The following is a 22,815-nucleotide window of genomic DNA, read 5'->3' on the forward strand; positions in this document are numbered from 1 at the left end:
CTTTAGTCTCCATCAAATATAGTGCATGCAGCACAGTGTATGTAAATGACAGCTTCATTATATTTTGCACAGAGAACCAGAAACCAGTGCTCTTATATTGGAATGGTACCTGGCCCCTGGTTTTCAGTTTGTGGTAATTTGATGAAACATACATTTATTTAGAAAATAGCACCATGTGAGCTTCACCGTGTGAGCACAGTATGAAGTAAAATGATCATATGAATCAGATTTTTACACATGGCCCCTCTACAAGACAGGGACAATAATGCAATGATGCAAAAATTCGTGCATATTGTCCTTCAGTGGTGCAAATACCCAAACAACTGTGCAAATAATCACATACTAAAAAAAGCAAGTGACACACGTTGAACGTAGGACCTTTGGGGCCTTGCCCACTTTGCCTGTTTCACCTCTGAGCTTGGCAGGACTGGAATGTAATAACATTAACAAGACATGTAATGACAAGTACTGCATGATTTTGACATACTTGTGCTTTACTTGAGTATTTCCACTTTACGCTATTTAATACCTCTACCCCATCCCTTTTCAGAGTAAAATTTATTTTTTTTTACTCCACTGCTTTAATTGACACCTATAGTTAATTCTGTAGTTACTTTTTGCATAAACAGAAAATAAAAAATCTAAATTTGGCTCCATATCAATGAAGTGTTGTCATATTCCATGTATATGTTAGTGATAAAAACTGAATAATATAATATCCTGTCATAAAACAGCACAGTGAAAGAAGCCATTCTGCATGATGAGTACTTTTACTTTTTTTTTTATTTTTACCTAAGTAAAGGATCTGAGTACTTCTTCTACCACTACAGCGCTGTCCTAATTTCGGATAGCCTGTCCAAAAAGTATTCAGAGTACCATGATAAAGCATTGTAAAACTAGGACTTGGGCAATATGAACTCAGCTCAGTGTACTACTGGGAAATCTACTCAGTAGTGGTATTATAGTTCATTTTCCTTCAATAGAGAACTGGTTTAAAAGTGATTTATCTATCAAAATGATCGATTTATCAAACGTATCAATCAAGAAATTGGTAAAGCAAATTGGCATCCATTACTTATGACGTCATGTGCAGAACTCACGACCTTGGTCAGTAAAAAGGGGGCGGACGTTTGATTTACTGCGGTCTGCGCTGTTCAAATGCATAAATACGTTTGTTTGTTCGCTTATTATACGTGTACTCTTAGTCGTATCGATGCCCGGCTTTTCACTCAAACAATGAAAATGTTTGTGTGTGACGGGCTAACGTTCACTTTGTCTTTTGTCTAAAGTGCTCCTCCCCACCCCCTTTTTCCTGTGTTGCTCCGCTGTGGCGGAAGTAAGTCGTATCGCTGAGGCCTCATCCTTCCAATGGCGACTGCTAACAGGCTGAATAGAAAGCGGGAGCAACCGTGGAGGGGGTCAGAGCTGTGTAACCGAAATTAAATAAATATATCCTATTCTCTGTAGTCATAAAGTTAGCCTAAAATTTGTTTCACCTCTCCTAATCACGGCCGATTCAATGGCCAAAAATCGGAACATTTCGCTCCTTGAGTCGGGTAAGCTGCAGAAGTAAACCCAGTTGATCGCCTAACTGTTCATTTACAACCATATCGCTCGTGCTAATTGATACCACGGCTGCTTTTTCTCACGCTTAATGTCCTCACTGTTCAATTTCAGAGCTCTATTACTTGATTTCTCGTTTCCTAACAACGGGTCCATGTCGGAGAGCGGCTGAGGTGAGCTGGCGTGCCTTGACTGGCACGATGTGTTGTCTTTCAAAATAGTTGACTCGCTAGTTGATAATAGAGTTAATGGAGACAATCCAGGCTGAATCGCCGCTTTTTCATCCACTGCAGGTCCTGGCGAGCGAACTAGAGGAATATCAGGTGTGTATCCCCGCTGCCTCTGCTGCTCGGTCACTGCTAGCTGCTATCCGTCGGTGTCGGCTGAGTCTGGGCATAAAACTTGTCTCACTCAGTCGACTTTTTCGTAACGTTACCTCTGCACGTCTCACTCTTTTGACATCACCCGGTTTTTTTTACTGGCTTAATGTGTACCTGCTGGTGTTTCTGTGCTGACTCCGCTTTTCCAAACAGCTCTTACCCGGGAGGTTGGACTGGCTGGGAAACGAGCACCCGAGAACATACGAAGATGTGGTAAGATTTAAGTTAATATCTGGTGTTCGGCTTATTGTCGGTGGTTGTTATTGTCTTGTGACAGGGAGACTCCGTGTCCACGCTCTGTGCTTGTTTACGGTCTTTGTTCTTTTTTCTGCTGGACTACTGTCGGCTTTCCTTGAGTTGGGGTGATTGACAAGGTCACGACTCGTACCCACTGACTTAACTTTTCTGAGTGTATTGAGGTATGGTCCCTCAGAAAACTGTATTTGGACAGAGGGTTTAATATTATTTAGTTCCTACTGTTGTACTGCAGATAGGGTGGGTAGTTCGGCTGCTTGCTACGTCGAGACGGCTCCACTGGCCAATCAGATACCGGAATGCGCTGTCTCTGCGTTATTTTGCATGTGACCTGCGCTGTGATTGGTCCATAAAAAGGAATAGTTTTGCATAAGAAGTCACGCCTTCTGGAAAAGGAATCGAGAAGCACATGAGACCACCGATTACCCTGTCAGACATTTATTCTGACAAAACTGTTTAGGCAGGCCACAGCTCCGAGAACAGTCTTAAAGACGTTCATTATGACGCATAAAATTTAGAAAAACCCACAATACATCATATATAGTCTGTGTTATGGCAACTAATAACTGTTTCCTTTGTCTCATCATCAGTTGATTATTTTCTAATTCGTTGTTTAATGTATAAAAATACCAGAAAAGGGTGAAATATGATCACAGGTTCTGAAAACCATGGTTGACATCTTCAGATTGCTCATTCTGTTTGACCAACAGCCTTAAACCCAAACAAATTCAATGTACAATAATATGAAACAAGGAAAAGAATCAAATCTTCATACTTAAGAAGTCTGTTTGGCATTTTAGTCTCAATCGATTATCAAACATGTTGTTGATTCAACCAGTCGTTTGGACAGTGATCTGTATTCAGTGTCATGTCAGTGCTCTGTCTTTGTTTGCCTTGACAGGTTGCAGCCAACAGACATATTGCACCAGACCATTTGCTACGGATATGTAGGCAGATTGGACCAATTCTTGACAAAGAGGTGCCATCATGTGTCCCAGGTGTACACTCTCTCCTGGGGTCTGGAAAGCAGTCAATGCTTCGGACCGCAAAAGGTACACAGCTGTCAGGGAGCCTCAGAGTGTTTCTGCAGGCAGAAATTTATGATGAGCTTTTGTCTCTACATTTTGTTGTGAAAATTATTGGGGCCTCTGACACCGATAAATGTTGAGTTTTGCATGATAGAAAGGTTGAATAGTTTCTTGTTTTGTTTGGATCTCCATTTCCCAACATAGAGCTGGTTATCCGCTGAATCATTCTGTGAACTTTTTGTTTTGCTTTCCAGACTGCGACAGTGTGCGGTTTGAAGCTTCATCATATGCAGCCCTTCACCGGGGCAGACCACCAGAGAGGCCTTTGAACTGCAGGAAACCTCCACACCTCGGTAAGTCACTCAGTATTCCTGTTATGTGTTTTTAAAATGTGAGGTGGACAAATGGATGTGCCTTGAATTGATGCATGCGCTTGGCGTGGTGTTTTCAAATGCTCCTCTTCACTTACTGTGCATGTTACTGTATATGTGTGCTGACAAGTCACAGGATGATTGGATAATGAGCACATTAAAAAGTATGACATTTTCAAATCCTCAATCGATCCTGAATGACACACTCTGTAATTGTTCCTCTTTACCCTGACTGAAATTTTAGTAAGAGGCATTTTTCAGGCTATTGTTGACAAATATCATTTTGGTGTGCTGCCATCATGTAGCCAGATTGGTCGCCTCGATGCAGTCTGTTGCATCGCAGCATCAGTTGTTATGAACATGACAATTACGTTCATCAAAAGCCATCATTTCATCGAGAGGTTTGCACTGAATTGTTTGCGTGTTGAGGGTTTTTGATGATTCCTGTCCCTACAGTTGAAGCGTTTGTCTCCTCCGCACTGCTGCCACATTCTTGCTATGCCTGTTTGCAACAATGCTTTCTATTTCAAACATGTCCTTCCTCAGGGAACATAATACACATGTAGGTCAGATTTTTTGTTTGTTCGAAGAAACATATTGAAGTTACTCAGCCGTTAAGAAAGCCACCTTTTTAGGAGACATGCACGACAGATAGGCCTCATTAAATGCTAATCGCAACTTAATTCCGGGGCAGTAAATAAAAACCTTATGGACGGTGTTCTTGTTTGTCTGATATTTTGCCATTTCCCATAGCAACACATACAAACCAGATGCATCAGACTTCAGAGCGGCAGCCATACTGTTATTGTGTACAGATCACATCTGATTTGGGGATGGCGTTTTCGTTTCGTGCTGTAGACTTTGTGTGACATGATGGTTATAAAAGGAGAGCTGAAGGAACTTAGCGAGAGGGACAAGCTAACCCAAAACCTAACGTCATTTGGCGCTGTGCTGTGCTTGGTTAAGCCCAAGAATGACAGTATGACTGTATCTTAATATATTTACACTCATCCCATGATGATAATGCCCCTCCACTCCTGCCCACATTAGAGTAAATATATCTCCCTCCCACTGCGTTTGTGTTGATCCCAGCGTTGTTGCAGCCCTCTAATTACATCACTATGTTCTGATGATTGGCGTCTTATCTTCAACAGTGAAGGTCCTTGGAGGGAGAGAGCTGACAGGAGCGCAACGCTTCAGCTCCATCAACCCCGTCAGCAACTATGAGCGCATGCGGCTGCATAGGCGGATCCTGGGGCATCTGTCTGCAGTGTACTGCATCGCATTTGATCGCACCGGTCTCAGGATCTTCACAGTAAGATGCAACTTTTCAACACAGAATTTCTTGATACGGCACATTCATCAGTTTGACACTTAGCTGACTGTGACCTGACATACTTATATTCTTATGATTAGATCCAAGTTGCTCACGTCATAGGAGAGGCCACCATCTTCACTTTGTGCCCCAGACGTGTCTTGTAATGAATACTGAAGTAGAAGTTATTATTTTTCTTTGTCAGGGCTCGGATGACTGTTTGGTGAAGATTTGGTCTTCGTTCGATGGAAGGCTTCATTCGACATTGCGAGGACACTCTGCAGAAATCACAGACTTGGCGGTTAATTACGAGAACACGCTAATTGCTGCAGGAAGCTGTGACAAGACCATCCGTGTGTGGTGCCTTCGTACCTGTGCTCCTGTGGCTGTGCTGCAGGGGCACAGTGGATCCATTACCTCCCTACAGGTAAAAGACAAAAGTATTTAATCATCATTTGCATGAGATGCCTATTCTCCCCTCTCCCTGGTCGTGCTAAATTGTAGCAAAAATCACGCGATTATAGATATATTCAAGAAGTATTTCCACCCACACAGCTCTCATGATTCCATTCCTTTATTGTACTGCACCTCATTTTGCATGGCTTAACTATTTTGAGGATGTAGATTTCACAAGTTATGTATTTGTTGAAGTGTGCAAATTCTGCTTTTAAAGGGACCAAATAGATGACGTAATTGAACGCGTGCATGACTCTGGTACACTGTGCATCTCTTTCTACTTTCCGCTTGAGATGGAATTTGAACTTTTAGTTAATTAATTGTATTTATTGTGCTGTGCTTTTGCATTAACGCAGAGGCTTGAAAACATTGGATGGCAGTCTGTATTTGCTGCATTGGCACTGCTTGAAATGAATCGAGAAGAGGTGGTAGCAGCTTTGGCAAAGTTTTTTTTTTTTTGTTCTAAAAATCTGTTTCCATCAGCCTTCATTGCATCTTTTCTTTATCACTATGACAACTTGCCTCCGCTAAGTGTAAAAACATTTTTGCACTATGTGCACGATGCTGCATGGATGGAAACTCGTTTGCTCTCCATCTCAGTATTGTCAAACCAAATATTAAAGATGGCGTTGAAGACAGTCAAACGTGTTCTGGTCCAGTCAGTCAGTCAGTCAGTCAGTCATTTTAATGGTGTTCACACCATCACTTGAAATAATCAAGACCTTTACTGTACACCAAAAAATTGAATTAAACTTCTGAGGACTGAAGATCAGGATTCTTGCTGACGGGTACCATGAGGGTGAATATTAACATTTAATATTTGTGTTTTCAGTTCTCACCGTTTGCCAAGGGCTCAAAACGTTATATGCTGTCCACTGGAACTGATGCTACTGTCTGCTTCTGGCAGTGGGACGTCAACAACATCAACTTTAGGTGAGTGCTGCTTTCAATGACCATTTAAATGTGTCTGAAATGGTGACATTTACTCATAGTACGCAGTGCCTTGAAAATATGTGTTTCATGTGGCCAATTATGAGTAAATATAATTTATGTTCACACTCCTGGTGTTTGAAAAAAGGTTTTGTTTGTGTATCAGTTGAACTGAGGCAATTTGCAGACAATGAAACATGGTCAGGTACAGTCTGTTACATAAATGGAAATGGAGGCTCTTCTTATGGAAATCAACAATAGGCCTGCAGCAAACAGCAGAAGACCAACCAAACCGGGTTGTCAGTGTTTCATCTGTTCCAACACTTGCTACCATGTTGTTCATACAGTCTTTGAGTATAGCTGCATTCAAAGAGCCTGCTTCACTTCGATAAACTGAACTTTCAAACATCTGGTCGTATATCAAGCAACCAGGTAAAAGTATAAAACAAACTAATGTGATCTGAAGAAAGACTTGAACTCAGTGAGCCTTAAGTGATCTCTGTTGTCCTGAGTCTGTGGATGAGCCTTATCTGACAAAGGAATGTGAAGTCGACATCTGACCTGACTAATCACACCTGTAACTCTGGAGTTGAAATGCCAGTTAGATTAGCTATGATTGGCTATGATCATCAAAGATGTGGACTCATGGTCAAGGCAGTTCTTTGAATCCTTTAAAAAACTCCTACAATCAAATATTGTGGGTTTTTACTTTTGTGTGTCAGTAAAATGTACCCACTCGTCCTGTTTTGTGTAAAATCATGAACATTTTCTCTGCTGTCCTTCAAGCGATCGGCCACACAAATTCACAGAGCGGCCGAGGCCAGGAGTTCAGACTGTGTGCTCCTCCTTCAGTCCAGGTAATGAGTCGTTCTAGATTGACTCGTCATGCTGTTAGTGTTTTCGTTTTCTTTGCCAAATTTTGGGTTAAACTGATTTTTTTTCCTCTCCAGGTGGGATGTTCTTAGCAACAGGAAGTACAGATGATGTCATCAGAATCTATTACATGGGAAGCGGGAGTCCAGAAAAGATATCAGAGCTTCACGAGCACACGGTGAGAGCGCTCAAAAGCTAAACCTTGATGAGCAGCAGGTCTCATGTATACAGAGAACACATTGACATACATTTTCAAATGCATCTCTGAGTCAAAACAGAACTATAATGATCGCTCTTTCTGCTCTCTGTCCAGGACAAAGTTGACAGCATCCAGTTTTGCCACTCAGGTGAAAGGTATGGTAAAAACCATTGCACTCAGTCCCCAATGATTTCTCCTCGTCGCTGAGTTAAATGTGACAGTGTACACAGTCATGGTGCAGGGTGTCTGCTGCTGTCCCGTCGCAGGTTCGTGAGTGGAAGTCGAGATGGAACAGCGCGGATCTGGAAGCTCCATCAGCGGCAGCAGTGGAGGTGCCTCTTGCTCAACATGTCTGCCACTCTTCCAGGGTAAGGGGCGCTTCGTTGTTGTTCCACCAGTGTGGATATGGCTATGAGTGAAGTCTTTCCCGTGTGAAGGTTTCTCTGTGAAGACCTTTATTAAAATTGTTAGTTCTAGATTTCTGAATGCTTAAAACCGTTTCCTGCTGATGGCAAGGATATTTTCAAAATACAGCTCTTTGTCAATTTTGATGTGGTCGTTGCATTAATCACTCCTTTAAAATCCATTAATATTTATGAATAAAAATAAGATGAATAAATTCCATCAAATTTAATTTTGTCATTTGTGTACCTCCACTGACCTTGTTGCTTAACTGTATGTTGATAACTATGACAGTACAGTGTGCCTGCTGAACAAACAGGAAACCAGTGATAGTATGTTTGAACTGAGGAGGGTTACGTTACCGGACTGTAACAAAAGGAAATGGGTGGACATTTCTTCCTTTTTGCCATTTTAATGTGCAAGTAGGCCTAAATTTGTCCTCCCTCTATACCATCAGTCATGCTTGATGAGCAGAATTACAAGAGAGCTGATTTTGTGTTCTAGCAAAAGAGTTTTATTTAGTGTCAAACTGACTAAACGACACCAAACATCCAGGTCTTATTTCACTTTCATGTAGAATTTTCTTTATATTTCAATATAGTACATCACTGACATATAAATATCAGTCTGCCATTTTCAGTACATTGTGCATACTAGTGTGTGTCAGGTTGGCATCACTTAGGTTTAGCTATTTGTTTATAAGGCTGAGGAGGTCACACTCAATGCATCCAGTGTGTTCCGTATTAGAGTTAGATTTCGTTTTGAGTCTGCTTGGTTTCTTAATGGAACCAAAGCGGAAGAGTGCCGCTGGTTTGTTTTGAGCAAAAGTGACGCTGCTAACGTGTTTATCTTATTCAGCAAAGTGACAGCGAAAAGAACAATGCTGTGGGGGGGGGGGGACCATTAGCAACGTGCATTTTATTGTCATTTGTGTTGAGCAATCAATCAACTGTGTCACTATGATACAGCATATTCTGAGAGATGCAGCACTGTACTGTGTGTATGTTCTGATATCCTTTTTTTTATTCCTCTCAGTGCTGAACCAATGAGTGAAGAGGAAAGCTACTTCAAACCCAAAGTCACCATGGTAGCATGGGATCGCCATGATAATACAGTCATCACGGCTGTTAACAACCATCTCCTCAAAGTGTGGAACTCCTACACAGGGCAGCTGCTACATATCCTCAAAGTAATTGTGCACAATGTTTTTTTTTTCTTTGTGAAATATGGATATCACGTCCACCTTATTGAGCCTCCACTAGTAGACTTCATTTTAAACAGGGAGACTAACCTGAACCTGCTTTTCAGGGCCACGAGGCTGAGGTGTTTGTCCTGGAGCCGCACCCTTTTGACCCCAGGATCATCCTGTCTGCCGGCCACGATGGGAATGTCTTCATATGGGATCTGCTGCAAGGAACGAATACACAGCACTACTTCAACATGGTACACTGACACTGAGCACGATCACAACATGGCACTGCAACAGTTCTGCGACATGAACAGATGATACTGATGTAGAGACACACCACCATACACATGACAAACAGCAATAGGCAACATGGTATGAAAACTGACTTATATTTGTATATTGTGCTGAGTGTATCTCCATCACTAACATGTTTTTGAACCTGGGGTGATTTCTTGTTCCTCATCCAGATTGAGGGCCAGGGTCATGGAGCCGTTTTCGACTGCAAATTCACCCCGGATGGCCAACGCTTCGCCTGCACAGACTCCCATGGCCATCTGCTCATCTTTGGCTTCGGCAGCTCCAAGCCCTATGAGAAGGCAAGGATAAACCTAACACGCACATTTAAATCTTTCCACAAACAATGACTGACTGAAAGCCACAGTCATGTCATTCATGTACTGTAACATTAGGCGTACAGAATAAGTCTGAATAACATCACATGAATGGAACAGAAGCAGCGGGGTGAAGCCATAACTTCTCCTGCTCTCCACACAGCTTCCAGACCAGGTGTTCTTCCACACAGACTACCGACCGCTGATCCGGGACACCAACGGCTTTGTACTGGATGAACAGACGCAGCAAGCACCCCATCTCATGCCCCCGCCCTTCTTGGTGGATGTGGATGGAAACCCCCATCCACCAAGGTAGACACCGTTATAAAACAGCCACGCGCTCTTCGGTCATTAACCACGGCTTCATTTGATTTTCTCTTACTTTTCAGCCGCTCACCTTGTTTTTGCATCTATTTTTTCAATGTTTTAAAATGTCTTGACTTGATTTCCAGGTACCAGCGTCTTGTCCCAGGGCGGGAGAACATTGCTGCTGAACACCTGGTCCCTCAGCTGGGATACGTAGCCACGAGTAAGAATGGAAATAAGCACACAAATGCCTTCATTTGACCATAATTAGCCCTTTGTCAACAAAGTTACTGTTTTTATGAGTCAACTAGATTTAAATAGGCCATATTGTGCTTTTTGGGGCCATGCTTTTGTTTTCTGGTGTTTTTTTACAATAGGTTTAAATGCTTTAATGTGAAAAAGAAAGGAAAGGAAAACATTATTTTTCTCATGCTGTCCATTGCTGCCGCACAGGTTTTCTCTCTGTCTGAAACTCTGTCTTAGTTCCAGTCTTAAGTTTAAGGCCCCCCCCCCCCCCCCCGAAAACCCCAGTCTTCTCTGTTTGGTCAGCTCAGGCACCCCTCTCCGTCTTTCCCATCGGCTCTGCCAGTGTTTTTAGTTTCCAGCAAACTGCACTTATACTGTTAACATTACAGCTCTGTAACTGTGTATGGTCCGAGCAAGCTAGCTGCTGGGTGCTGATCAAAGCTGCACAGTGTTTCCAACGTGCCTCGTGCCAAGTTAAACAGGCTAACCAACAAAATAAACAGTAAGACGACATAAAATGTGGCAAAACTTAGAGCTTCCAAGTTTGAAGTCAGGTCAGCCAGTATCATGCATCCTTGAGCTTGTACCATTACTGGCCGGTGGAGTGACGTTAAAATGCACGCTCCTTTTTTCAGTTTTCCATCAAAATAGAGTTAATTAACTGGGTTTTAGCATCCTCAGATGGTGGGAGAATTGAAAACTTTTGTGTTCGTTCTTGCAGCCAACAACAGGGCACCTCCCATGCTTATCTAAGAGAAGAGTTTTCCAGTCCTTTTGGGGACATTTCCATCATTTCTAGCACAAAAAAGTGAATCGATCTCTATCCTGAGATGATGAGACTAGATAAAGACTTATGTTGGTTCTTGCAGCAGGCAACAGAGAAATTGACTGCTTTGCTCAACGTTACCCCCCACATGTTCGTATAGGAAGGGCAAACAGTGAAGTGGACCGGATGGTCACCAATATAAAGGATGGTCCCTGAGCTGGAGGTGGTGCTGTGTTACAGAGTGACGTAGATGATAAAGAACATCTGAACCATATCTTCCCTGCTATGTCTTGACAAGCGTGATCATTCACTAACCAGCACACTGTAAGTGCCTGACCAGCGACCGTCCCACTCATGCTCCCAGTCTGCCTGTTTGATGATATTTTCAGGTGATGGTGAGGTGGTGGAGCAGGTGATCAGCCAGCAGACTGCAGATCATGAGGCAGTCGCAATAAGACGCAGCAGCCTTCTGGACGAGGCCATCCGACATCTCCAGGAGCAACAGGACCGGCAGAACCAGCCTCGGCCGGAGGCAGCACCTGGGCCTGAAGCAGGGCCACAAGGGCAAGCTGAGGCACGGGGCCCGACCTTGACACCAGCGCCAAGCACACCACGCAGAGGTATCCATGCACCACCAGTGTTATACTGTATTGCTGTAGCTGACATATTGATCCATCGAGATGTTGGATGCTAGCTTTAAGATTCTCTGAAAGTAATATTTTGTTATTTTTCCCTCTTTACAGTGTCGGTGAATGATCGAGCAGAGGTGCAGTCACCCCCTAATGTGGGTCTGCGGCGCAGCGGACAGGTGGAGGGCGTCCGGCAGATGCACCAGAACGCTCCTCGTAGCCAAATGGCCACCGAGAGAGACCTGCAGGCCTGGAGACACAGGGTGGTGGTGCCTGAACTGGCACCCAGCAGCTACAGGTAGAAAGAGACCTCAGATATTAGCTTTACCGTCTGCAGTTGAAGACATGATGTGTGTCTGTGTGTGTGTGGTGATGGAGATGTATGTGCTCTATGTGATGCGTTATATTGGATTATATATCTAAAGTGACACAGTTGTGTTTTTTTAAGGTAATTTTAATATGACCTAAATGGAAATGGAACCTATTCCTATTCTGGTTGCATGGCATCATTAGCTGAAGTCATTTGCACACACAGCTGGATTTTCCTGCAAAAGGCTCTACATAGAAATCAGTCTGAGATTTAGAAATGAGATTTTACAGCATTTCTTTGATTACTGTCCCTCTTAAATGTTAAATATTATGTAAATTATTTTTCAGGGACCAGGAAGACATTCGAACAGCCAAAGGAGATGAGGAGGTTGCTCTGTACAGTACGAAGAAGAGGCGCATTATCTACAGCAGCTGTCGAGTAGGTTTCTTTTTCCTTTGTTCTGAATGGGGATCCTAAAAATGTCTTTTGTGCCTGTTTTGTGAATAGTCATTGAACAGTATGTATCATGCTTCAACTTGTCTGTAATTTGCATGTAACACTGCATTAATTAAAGGCGTAGTAATGTTATTATAACGATATAATCAGAATTGTCAGCATTTTTTGGTGCAACTGTTCCCGTGCAAATCTTTGCGCTGGTGTTGAGTCGGTCCCATCTGTCCCTTCAGGATGATTCAGACGATGAGCCTCCCACCGCGAAGCGAGCACATGGCCACGGGGACGCGCTGGAATTCATGGACTTGTCGTGTGAAGAGGGAGAGGAGACGGCAAGCTCAGAGGTACACTCTGAGGTATCGCATTCTCCACTCCTCCCTCACTTACCAAAAGTGTCATTTACAAGCACCTGAGGTCTTTTTGGCCATTTTAAGCTAAGTTTGTCTTTCGAATCCATCCAGGACAATGAATTGGACGGCAGTGAACTGGATTCCTCCAATGACGAAGAGTGGAATAGTGACAGCTCAAGGTATAAACTTTTAAAAGGGTCTCACACTCTTTGCGAATCATTCCTTGAGTTTGTTTGAACTTGTTTAGAGTACCAGATCAAAGGGTTTTCCTGAATCACAAAATCATGATGTAAACAAAAAAAAAATATTGACTTTGCTGTAAAACCTTGTGTTACTCCTTTGTGTTGTCTTAGGTGGCAATCCCCACCCATCTGGTACACCAAGCAGGTTAAAACAAGTTATTTGATTAAGTTTTTGTACTGCGTGTTTTCATATATGTGTATATATATATATATATCTTAAGGTTCTAACCATGACTGCTTTTGATTGGACAGCCACACGTCCAGCGAGTACTCGGACTGGACGGCAGATGCTGGCATCAACCTGCAGCCCTCCACCCCGCTGTCGTCACGCAAGCGAGTGCAGCGCAAACTCAGCAGCTCTGAGGAGGAGGAGGAAGAGAACGAGGAAGAAGAGGAGAAGCAGCAGAGTGATGAGGAGGAAAAACCAAGCAAGAAAAGCAAAGAGAAGGCCAAGAAAGCGAAGAACAAGTCGCCCAGGGTGAGTCGGTAAACACAGTGTAGAGAGTTTATCCTTCTGTAATCCTGATGTGAATATCAGCTGGTCAGTTACTGCCCACACTCCACTTTAACTTTTACATCTTGATGCTCCAATCAGCGTCCAAAGGCCAGACCGTCGATCAACAGAGAAGTCTCCAATGAGTTCAGACCCTCGCCGTGGATCACTGACGTCATTCCCAGAAAGTCTCCTTTTGTTCCCCAAATGGGCGATGAGGTGTGTACATTAGACAATAGAAGAGGCTCCTTACAGGACCACGAGGAGAAAAGTCACTTTCTGACCTCTGACCCTCTCTGCGTCTGTCAGGTGATCTACTTTCGGCAGGGACACGAAGCCTACGTCGAGGCCGTGAGCCGAAGCGAGCTGTACCCCATCAACCTGGACAAACAGCCCTGGAAGAAGATGGAGTTGCGGGTAAGAGAAAAAGGATGAAAGAGAAAATGTTCTCAGAAGAAGAGATTGGAAAAATACACAGAAGTGGAACACAATCTACAAAATTCCTGTTTTTTTATCTTCCAAGGACCAAGAGTTTGTGAAGATCACTGGGATCAAATATGAAGTCTGCCCTCCAACACTGTGCTGTCTGAAGCTGACTCTGATTGACCATGGCACTGGCAAAATCACAGACAAGTCGTATTCTGTCAAGTAAGCAGCTCAGTTTCATTAACAGGCTCTATTAAAAAACCACACTCAGTATTGTTGCATTTCTTCCTCCCGAGACAAAATTTAGAGGATAAAAAAATCTGTTTTTGGCTTCGATATGTTGGCTTAGTTTCTGGTACAGTAGGGTTGTGGTTTTTTTGTATGAAATGTGTTTCGTCAGAGTAGTTCAGCATCACTTTTCACACAGATGAAGCCTTCGATTTCTCTTTCACTTCCCCATTAAAGTGATCTCTCCCACAGGTATCACGACATGCCAGACGTGATTGATTTCCTCGTGTTGAGGCAAAGTTATGACGAAGCGCTCCGTAGAAACTGGCAACCAAGTAAGTTTGCACACCTTGTTAGAGACGTTCATTCGTTGCTTTGAGGTCAAGTAACATCTTGCATGTATCTGTTTCATCAATTTGAAATGCATACATGCGCACAACATTTTTTTTCCTCCTGCTCCTAAACGTGCTATCGTCTTGTCCTGTGCAGATGACAGATTCCGCTCAGTGATAGATGATGCTTGGTGGTTTGGGACCATCGTCTGTCAGGAGCCCTACCAGCCAGAATACCCTGACAGTCTCTTCCAGTGCTTCAAAGTCAGGTGGGGAACAACACATGCTGTCATGAGAAGAGAGCTGGGAGACAGACTGCTTATGATACTGTCACTGTTTGGAGCAAAGCTTTAACACTGAGAGCAGCGAGTGAAGTGATTTTATTGAATTTTAGTGAATTTATGACTGACACATTAATGAGTAAATACAAATGCAAGCAAATACTAGATTTTTACATGTTACATCTTTATTTTCCAGGACATTTGTATGCATTAACAGCCCGTCTGTCCCCTTGTGGTTATTCAGAGGCATGACAGTATCATCTCTGTGACCAGTTTAACTAATTGAGCTGAAGCAGGTGTGATTGTTGACTTTGGCAACACTTCATCTTCACAGATGGGACAACGGGGAAACAGAGAAGCTGAGCCCTTGGGACGTGGAACCTATTCCAGATGATGGTCAGTAAGACTTTCGTCTCTCTCACTGCTGTCACATCCACACACAGACAGTGTGCGGGAATCTGTTTGCAAAGCAGGGTCGATGGGGTTTCAGTGCATATTGAACGAGTGTGTCTCCGCTGTGCAGCCCAGCAACCGGAGACCGAAGGAGGCGGTATTCCTGTGACAGCAGATGAGATGAGCGAGCTGATGTACAAGCCTCTGCCGGGGGAGTGGGGGGAGAGAAGCAGGGACGAGGAGTGTGAACGCATCGTCGCTGGCATCGACCAGCTCATCACTGTTGGTGTGTGCTGAAACAGACCTTTTTTTTCTAACTCCCTCTTGTTTCCTTTCACTCAAACACTCCCTCTTTCACACGTCTGGTCACAGTTCACTCACTTTATAGGTTCCTTTAACTGTTCCCGGTTACACTGACCCACCTTCCCCTGTGTTTCTGCTACAGAGATTGCAGCTCCCTTCTCTGGTCCTGTGGACTTAGTCCAGTATCCCACTTACTGTACTGTGATCGCCTATCCCACTGACCTGGGCACCATCCGACTGCGACTCCTGAACAGGTTCTACAGGTCAGTCCCCTCCAGTCACTCCTCCCTCCACCTGCTTCATAGTGTAAGCAGGTCAAAGCATGGAAGCAAACGCACTCCTGACTGTTGGCCCCGGCTCTGCCCCTGAAATGTCTTCAGATGCTGAAATGAAATAATCTGTCTTTGGTATGGTTTGTGTATATTTACTCACCTTTGATGATCCACAGGCGCCTCTCAGCATTAATTTGGGATGCCAGGTATATTGCACATAACGCCCGCACTTTCAATGAGCCAAGAAGCAAGATTGCCCACTCTGCAAAAATCATCACAAATGTCCTCCAGAAATTTGTCAAGTACGTTTTCCTCGTTGTCTGTATGGACCAGTGTGTTTCCAAAAAAAAGAACAATCATACCCCAATTTTCAGACATTATTGTTTCAATAAATTATCTTGCACATTTTTCCTACTTTCCCAGTAATCCAGCTTGCACAGATATCATGGAAATTTACAATGCTGTGGAAGAAATGGATGATGATGATGAGGTAAGTGCCTGAATAATTAAGAGAACAGGTTAAGGAAGCCTAAATTGCCCATGAAGACTTTCAACTGAGTGTCAGGAAAGTTTTCATTATTAGTTGCAGCCAACTCTGAAATTGTGGTTTAGTTTATGATCAGATTCAAGTCATCTAAATTAGATTTCTGCCTACAGGAAGAGGACACAGAGGCCCCAGGAACATCCTCTGGACACAGACTGCGTCAGGTAAATACATACAATGAATAGATTACATAAGAGACCACCCTAATAATAAATAAATAAACAATTTCATTCATACAGCTCCTCTTCATACAGGGGTTGTAGCTCAAAGTGCTTCATGTTAAAGTGAAGAAACAAAAAAATGAATGAAAACAGGTGCAAATACTGCACGATAAAACCAAGCAATGAAGCAAATTGCAAGTACAGTTATGCTAACAGCAACAAGATGTGTAAGAGATGAGAACAATGATAGTTAAAGGCAGTGTTAAATAAATGTGTTTTCAGTTCTCGTTTAAAGATGTTGGGAGCTTGTTTCTCTTGTTGCCTCGGGAAGGAAATGCCATAATTTTGGTGCACAGTTAAAAAAAAAAAAAAAAAGGCTGAGCGGCCAATTTTCTTATTCGTGTGATAGTTTGTATTTGAAAAACCGGCAGCAGAGGATCTAAGAAGCCCCGAAGGGTTATAAAAAGACAAAGCGTTGTTAATGTAGTTCACTCCCAAACCATTAAGAGCCTTGAAAACAAGTAACAGAACTTTAAAAGCCTCGTTTAAAGCCTGGCAGCAGAGCCCTGAATGATCTGTAGTTCATCAAGGGATTCTTTAGGAAGAAAGGTGAAGAGAGCATTACAGTCTAATTTAAAACAAACACAGGAACGAGTTATTCTGCATCCTGTCTGGGTAAGAGCGGCTGCACCTTTGCAGTACTTCTTAAACGAAACAAACATTGGTTGTTTAAACTGTATCACTGATTCAACAGCAGCATGCTTCCTGATGATTTCCTCTCTCTCTCCTTGATGTGTGCAGCGCTCCGTGGAGGTGCTGCCCGACAGAGACGCCTGGAAGGAGCAGTGCAAGAATCTGCTCAACTACATATTTGAGTGTGAGGACTCGGAGCCGTTCAGGCAGCCGGTGGATCCCCAGAACTATCCGGTAAGTTAACACAAGACGAGGACGTGCTCTCAACGAAACGAAGCCAGCGTGTTTTGGAAAAGATGGAGTCTAACTCATGTCTCGTGTGCGTCTCCAGGACTACCATGACATCATCGATACACCAATGGACTTCGGCTCAGTGAAGAGGACCCTGGGGGAAGACCGCTATGAAAACCCTATAGAGCTGTGCAAAGACACACGGCTAATATTTGCCAACGCTAAAGCCTACACACCCAATAAACGCTCCAAGGTAGAGGACTTAAAGATGAACTGATCTCAGAACATAACCAGAGAAATGTAATGCCTGGAGTTCATCTTATAAAACCTGCTTTTGGTTCAAATTTTGCATTGAAACATCGTTTTTTCTGTATATTTTCACTTCGGGGTTCATGTTTTAGCTCGTCTAACTCAGCCTTTTCTGTCCCGTTGTAGATTTACAGCATGACCTTGCGGCTCTCTGCCTTCTTCGAGGAGCAAATCAGAACAATCATATCCGAGTACAAAACTGCCATCAAGAGCAGCGACAGGCTTCGCCGCAGTCAGAGGTTCCGCAAGAAAACGCAGCAACAGGATCAGCCCTCTGCTACTACAAGGTGTGTGACTCATCTGCTAAATAGCAGGAGGAACAGGATTCGTGTTTGAGTGAATCACTGGGCACAGACTCAAAAAAATACTGTTGCTAACAGTACTTGCTTGGTGCTCTTCTTATTCTAACATGAATCAATACAGATAAAATACTCAACAATAACGTGGCCCGTTAACTGTTCACGTTGACGTCTGATGAAATTCTTCTTCCCTCAAGTCAAAAGAGAGCGGCTGTAAAAACTCAGGAAAAAGTGGAGGCGACGTCAGTGACCAAATCTACCTCAGCCAAAGTGTCTGTTCCTGAGAGAGCCAGGAGGAGTCGGAGCAGCAGCTCAGGTCACAGCTCCTCTGAGGATGACTCGAAAGCTGCTTCATCAACGCCCGGTACAACACACTTTTCTCCTCTTGTCTGTTACCACGGCTTCGCTCACATAAAGCAGTCCCACTGTGTCTTCATGACGACGACGATGTAGACTGTCTCAGGACTATTATGGGAGCACTTTTAAAACTCAAAGTTGGGTTGAAATATGAAGATTTATAGTTTAACTTTTGTTTTTCACAACAAGTTCTGTCCGTCCTCTAACGTCTTCTACTGTCCCTGCAGTGGTTGAATGAACTCCCCACTGAAGTCATGACCTTGTACATTTTTCACAACAGGCTAAACCACCTTTTCTGACTCCACCTCGACACCTCATGCTCTTTGACAGATGTTTAGCTGCTTGTATGGGAGGGCTGCATTTCCTGTTCTGGATGACACCTTGCTCCTTTTTGAGTTTGAATACACTAATTATAGAGAAGTGGCTTTGGACAAAAAGAACCAAATGAATGTCATGTAAATATCTTCTTCTGTTTCAGAATCTGAAAGTGAGAGCGAGCTGAGTGAGTCGGAGGAGGAGAAACGTCCAGGTTCCTCAAGGCACCATCAACTCAGACAGAAAGCAAGACTTACAAGAAGCAACGGTGCCAAGCAGAGGAAAAAAGGTTGAGTATTTCCTGTGAAAACCCAGTTTTTAAACGTCATTCATCACGTTCAACATCACAGTCCGGAAAAAAAAAATGTTATTGTTGCCAGTTGCAGAGAGTGATAGCGAGGAGGAAGATGAAGACGACGATGAAGAAGAGGAGGAGGAATTTGACAGTGAAGGCGAAGATGGAGAGGATGGAGAGATGTCCACCCAGTCTTCAGGTCGTCGCTACCCCAGCAGGAGTAAAAACAGCAGGAGCACACGGCTGACCAGAAACAGCGCTGGTGCAGACAGGAAGCGCACAGGTAAACGCCACAGATGACTTCCGCCGCACGGGCAGCCATTTACACAAAACCCACCAGCCAACACGTTTAACATCCTACTGCACGGCTCATTTTCAGAGGGCAGAGCAGAGCTGAACGGCCACGGCAGCAGGTCGTCTCGTCGGGAGAGACGTCACAACCGCGACTCCGACAGAGCCACGTCCCAGGGCTCCGACAGGGAAGAGGAAGAGGAAGAGGAAATCACAGTGCGCAGGTCGCTCAAGAGGAAGACGGCCAGGGCGGCTGTGAATAAGATCAAACTCCTTGAGGCGTCAGATGAAGACTACGAGGAGGAGGAGAAGCCAAGAAGGAGCAGCAGCCGCCTCCGCCACACAGCTCGGGCCAGCAAACGCACCGCAGTGATCCAGAGCAGCTCAGATTCTGAGGAAGAGCCTAGAACGCAGGGTGCGCCAAAGCTTCTTTTTACTACTTTTATCACAGATACATTGATCTCAGATCTCACCTCCTTCAAATACACGTGAAACATATCTGCATTTTTATGTTTTAGGCAACATTCAGGATAGATTTTGGCTCAGTTGTGCCCTTGTCTGTCTTTCTAGCTTCTCGGGAAACAAAGGAAGCAGGCGGTGAGTCGAAGGATGAGGAGGATGGCAAAGACAGCGATGCTTCATCCTCCTCCCAGAATCAGCAGAATGGAGACGTGAGATCTAATAATCAGAGGACGTCAAGACAAGCTGCTAAGACCAAGGGAAATGGTGAGAAATGTCCTCATCTGTCATTTTCAGTTGTCACTTGCTGTGATGAAACGTTTCTGTTATCAGTTGGATTTCTTTTTTTTCTCCTTCCTCCTGCAGATACTCTGTCCCATGTAAACGGACACAGTACAAAACATCACAAGTCTGACAGCAACTCTGAGCAAGAGGAAGCTGCAGAGGAGAGTTCTGGAGATGCAGAGGAGGAGGAGGAGGAGGAGGAGGAAGAACAGGAGGCTGTGTCTCAGAAAGCCTCCAGAAGCACAGCAACCACTCCAGCCAGAAAAAAGAGGATCACAAGTGAGGAGGAGGAGGAGGAGGAGGAGGTAGAGGACACTGAACGAAGGACTACACGACACAAACCTCCTGTGAGCTCAGATGAAGAGGACAAAGACCACAGGTCTCAGAAACACCCACACCAAAACGGAAGAAATGTGGAAGAAGCCATCCACAAGAACTCTAAGAAAAAGAGTAAAGTTTCACCGTCAGAAAGCCAAGATAAACAAAAATCTGCCTCAGCTGATAAACTGGATGGTGCAGAATCAGACAACCTCTGTGATTCTCCAAAGAGATCCAGCCCACGCAAGAAAAGACTGAAAAAAGAAGAAGAACGCGACATAGAAAGCAATCACTCCAGTGAGGACTATGAGGTGGAAAGCAAGTCAAAGAGGCCCACGAGAAACAAGGGTAAATCTAAACGGCCTCAAGGCGACACCTCAGCTTCAGAGAGCTCTGAGCAGGAATACAAACCCAAGAGGAAGTCGAGGAGGAAACGCTCCACTGGCTCCTCAGACGAAGAGTCGGACAATTCAGACAATACGTCGAATAGACGGCTGAGCCTCCGAGCCCTACCAAAAAAGAAATACATCAGTGACAACTCTCTGTCTGAGGAAGACTCTGCTTCTGCGAGCCGGAGTAAACAGAGAAACGGTAACAAAACAGTCACAGCGTCAAGGGAAGACAGGAACAATAAGAGAGAGTCTCACAGATCCTCTCCCAACGAAGCCAGGAATCAGCTGTCTTCCAAGAGAAAACGTATTTACACCTCAGACTCTGAAGATGCGGAGGAGGCTGGAGAGAAGGAGCCAGTGTCCAAGAACAATAAAAATAACCAGTCAGGCTCCTCAAAGCGTCCCAAAAGGGAATCCAAACAAAAGGATGGAAACAGCAATGAGGAAGCCACCTCTTCCCAGTCAGATTCCAGCGAGGAGGAGGAGGAGGAAGAGGAGGAGGAGGAGGAGGAGGAGGAAGCTGCTGGTCATTCAGGGAGGGGGAAGAAGAATGCGAGACGGCCGAAACACAAACGGAAGGAAAGCTACAGCAGCAGCAACCACAGTTCTGACTCGGAAAGCGAGCAGTCGTCCTCAGCCTCCGAAAACTCGTTTGCCAGCTCAGGGTCCCACAGCAGTCCAAAGAGGAGAAGTCACAGACGGTCCGGGGTCGGTGAAAGGACTGCCAGCCGCCAGCTCAGGCAGCGCCGCCGACGGTCTGCCTCAGAGGAGGAGGACAGCGACGAGTCGTACAGCAAACCGCAGCGAAAGACACGCGTCAACACCCGCAACCGGGGGAAGCGCACGGTGACCTATCACGACAGCGAATAAAGGAGGTCGCGGCTGGAACTACAGGCGGAGACGTTAACTGGAGACCTTAAAGACACTTGATGGCCACGTTATGGTAGTAGCACTGGAGTCCTCGAGAGAAAATGCTGTGAATCTGTTTCATTCAGGGATATTTATATTTTCTATGAAAAACGTGTTTATAGATGTAATACAAATTCAAGCATTTGAACTGCTGGTTTTTCACAAGGATACAGAGCAAATCGCCGCCTCCCATACTGCTTGTTGTGATTTGGCCAGCAGAGTAACCATTCTGGGGAATCTTGTCAGCTTGGGTGCTATCTAATATACCTCCGTTTAATCAAGCATATTGCTGGCTTGCACTAAGATACACTGTAATGAGGTATTTCATACACTAGTTTTGCATTAGAAACTCAGGGGTCAACAAAGTTTACTGTAGTCTCAGACATGCAGTTGTTTTTTGAGCTAAGGTAGGGACAAGAAACAATTCCAGGTCGGCAGATGTCCAAGCACACTCACTGGGACAAAGCGAATCCATGTTCAGACTTTTGACTACAGCACTCCTTTGTAAATCCACACATTTAATGCTTGACTGTATTTTGAGTTGATATGAGCCAAATGGACGAATATGAATTCTTTCCCCGACACCATTTCATTTTCTGAAATTAGTTTTGTGTTGTACTCTAGTGAATAGATGTAAATACGTGATCGAGAAAGACAATGTCTGAAAGGTTTTACGATCAGTCAGTAGCAAAGCGTTTATTTAAATTGGAGCTTTTTTTATTTTTCTTTTTGTCTTTTTTTTTTTTTTTTTTTTTTTTTACATTTAACTGCATTGTCTTGCCATATGTCACAAATTGGTACCTTTTTGCCAAGTACAAGTAACCAAAAGTACTTATTGCAAAATACTGTGATTTCTCATATTGGGAAGACCTTTTATTGTTGTTCTGTGTTACCTACTTTCAGTATTAAATTCTTTTTCAGAGTTGACTTAAAACGTTTTGCCAGTCACATGGTTTAGTTTTGTTTATGGGGAGGTTTCTAAATACAGTCGCTTTATGACATTTTGCTTAATGTTTTTCGTACTACACCTTTAATAACAGATTTCACAGGAAAACTATTAACGCAATGTGGTTGTGGAGTGCAATGAATGAGTTATTCCTCCTATTAATAAAGACATCATTTCAAGGTGTATTTTGTGTTTGACTTAATCTGATCTATTGCCATCCTGAGCATGATCCACCTGTTTGTAATTCTGTATCAAGACAAATGATTTTGGTTATGTTGCCACAGATATCTGGGCTATTTGGCTAATTTGTCTCTCCATGCTGGCCTCATCAGGTTTTGGCCCATCATTCACAAAGACTGAATAGTGAGGACCAAGTGCTCTTCCAACTTAAAGCCGCAGTTAAATAAAA

At 43.9% G+C, this 22,815-nt stretch overlaps 1 protein-coding gene across 3 annotated transcripts; it reads left to right on the forward strand.

Annotated features, from left to right (window-relative positions):
* The first annotated feature begins 1,336 nt into the window (after positions 1–1,336).
* On the forward strand, positions 1,337–22,584 carry brwd1 (bromodomain and WD repeat domain containing 1). Of its 3 annotated transcripts, none has more exons than XM_076734909.1 (44): positions 1,337–1,556; positions 1,678–1,736; positions 1,857–1,886; positions 2,097–2,156; positions 3,100–3,250; positions 3,481–3,579; positions 4,752–4,912; positions 5,118–5,339; positions 6,201–6,301; positions 7,085–7,155; positions 7,249–7,349; positions 7,485–7,525; positions 7,637–7,738; positions 8,808–8,961; positions 9,081–9,215; positions 9,429–9,557; positions 9,736–9,884; positions 10,025–10,101; positions 11,280–11,510; positions 11,634–11,817; positions 12,177–12,267; positions 12,516–12,638; positions 12,744–12,811; positions 13,127–13,352; positions 13,470–13,586; positions 13,677–13,784; positions 13,891–14,015; positions 14,274–14,356; positions 14,511–14,622; positions 14,969–15,030; positions 15,158–15,313; positions 15,473–15,593; positions 15,779–15,904; positions 16,026–16,092; positions 16,260–16,310; positions 17,109–17,234; positions 17,332–17,484; positions 17,667–17,827; positions 18,037–18,203; positions 18,675–18,800; positions 18,892–19,089; positions 19,186–19,512; positions 19,668–19,823; positions 19,923–22,584. In XM_076734909.1, exons 1-44 carry the CDS (start codon positions 1,520–1,522, stop codon positions 21,419–21,421), a joined length of 6,843 nt encoding a protein of 2,280 aa, XP_076591024.1. In that variant the 5' UTR covers positions 1,337–1,519; the 3' UTR covers positions 21,422–22,584. The 3 variants fall into 3 exon arrangements, with proteins under 3 accessions (XP_076591024.1, XP_076591025.1, XP_076591026.1); XM_076734910.1 differs by having other exon boundaries at positions 18,898–19,089; XM_076734911.1 differs by having other exon boundaries at positions 1,360–1,556; positions 12,516–12,626.
* Positions 22,585–22,815: the final 231 nt, after the last annotated feature.

This window comes from Chaetodon auriga, chromosome 7 (genome assembly GCF_051107435.1).
Source record: "Chaetodon auriga isolate fChaAug3 chromosome 7, fChaAug3.hap1, whole genome shotgun sequence".
Taxonomy (NCBI): domain Eukaryota; kingdom Metazoa; phylum Chordata; class Actinopteri; order Chaetodontiformes; family Chaetodontidae; genus Chaetodon; species Chaetodon auriga.

Excerpts from the sequence above, each read along its gene's own strand:
- brwd1 (XM_076734909.1), top strand. The coding sequence starts at position 1,520 with ATGGCCAAAAATCGGAACATTTCGCTCCTTGAGTCGG. Across the intron at positions 15,314-15,472 it reads CGACCAGCTCATCACTGTTG|AGATTGCAGCTCCCTTCTCT; the intron begins GTGTGTGCTGAA and ends TTTCTGCTACAG. Across the intron at positions 19,513-19,667 it reads GGAAGAGCCTAGAACGCAGG|CTTCTCGGGAAACAAAGGAA; the intron begins GTGCGCCAAAGC and ends CTGTCTTTCTAG.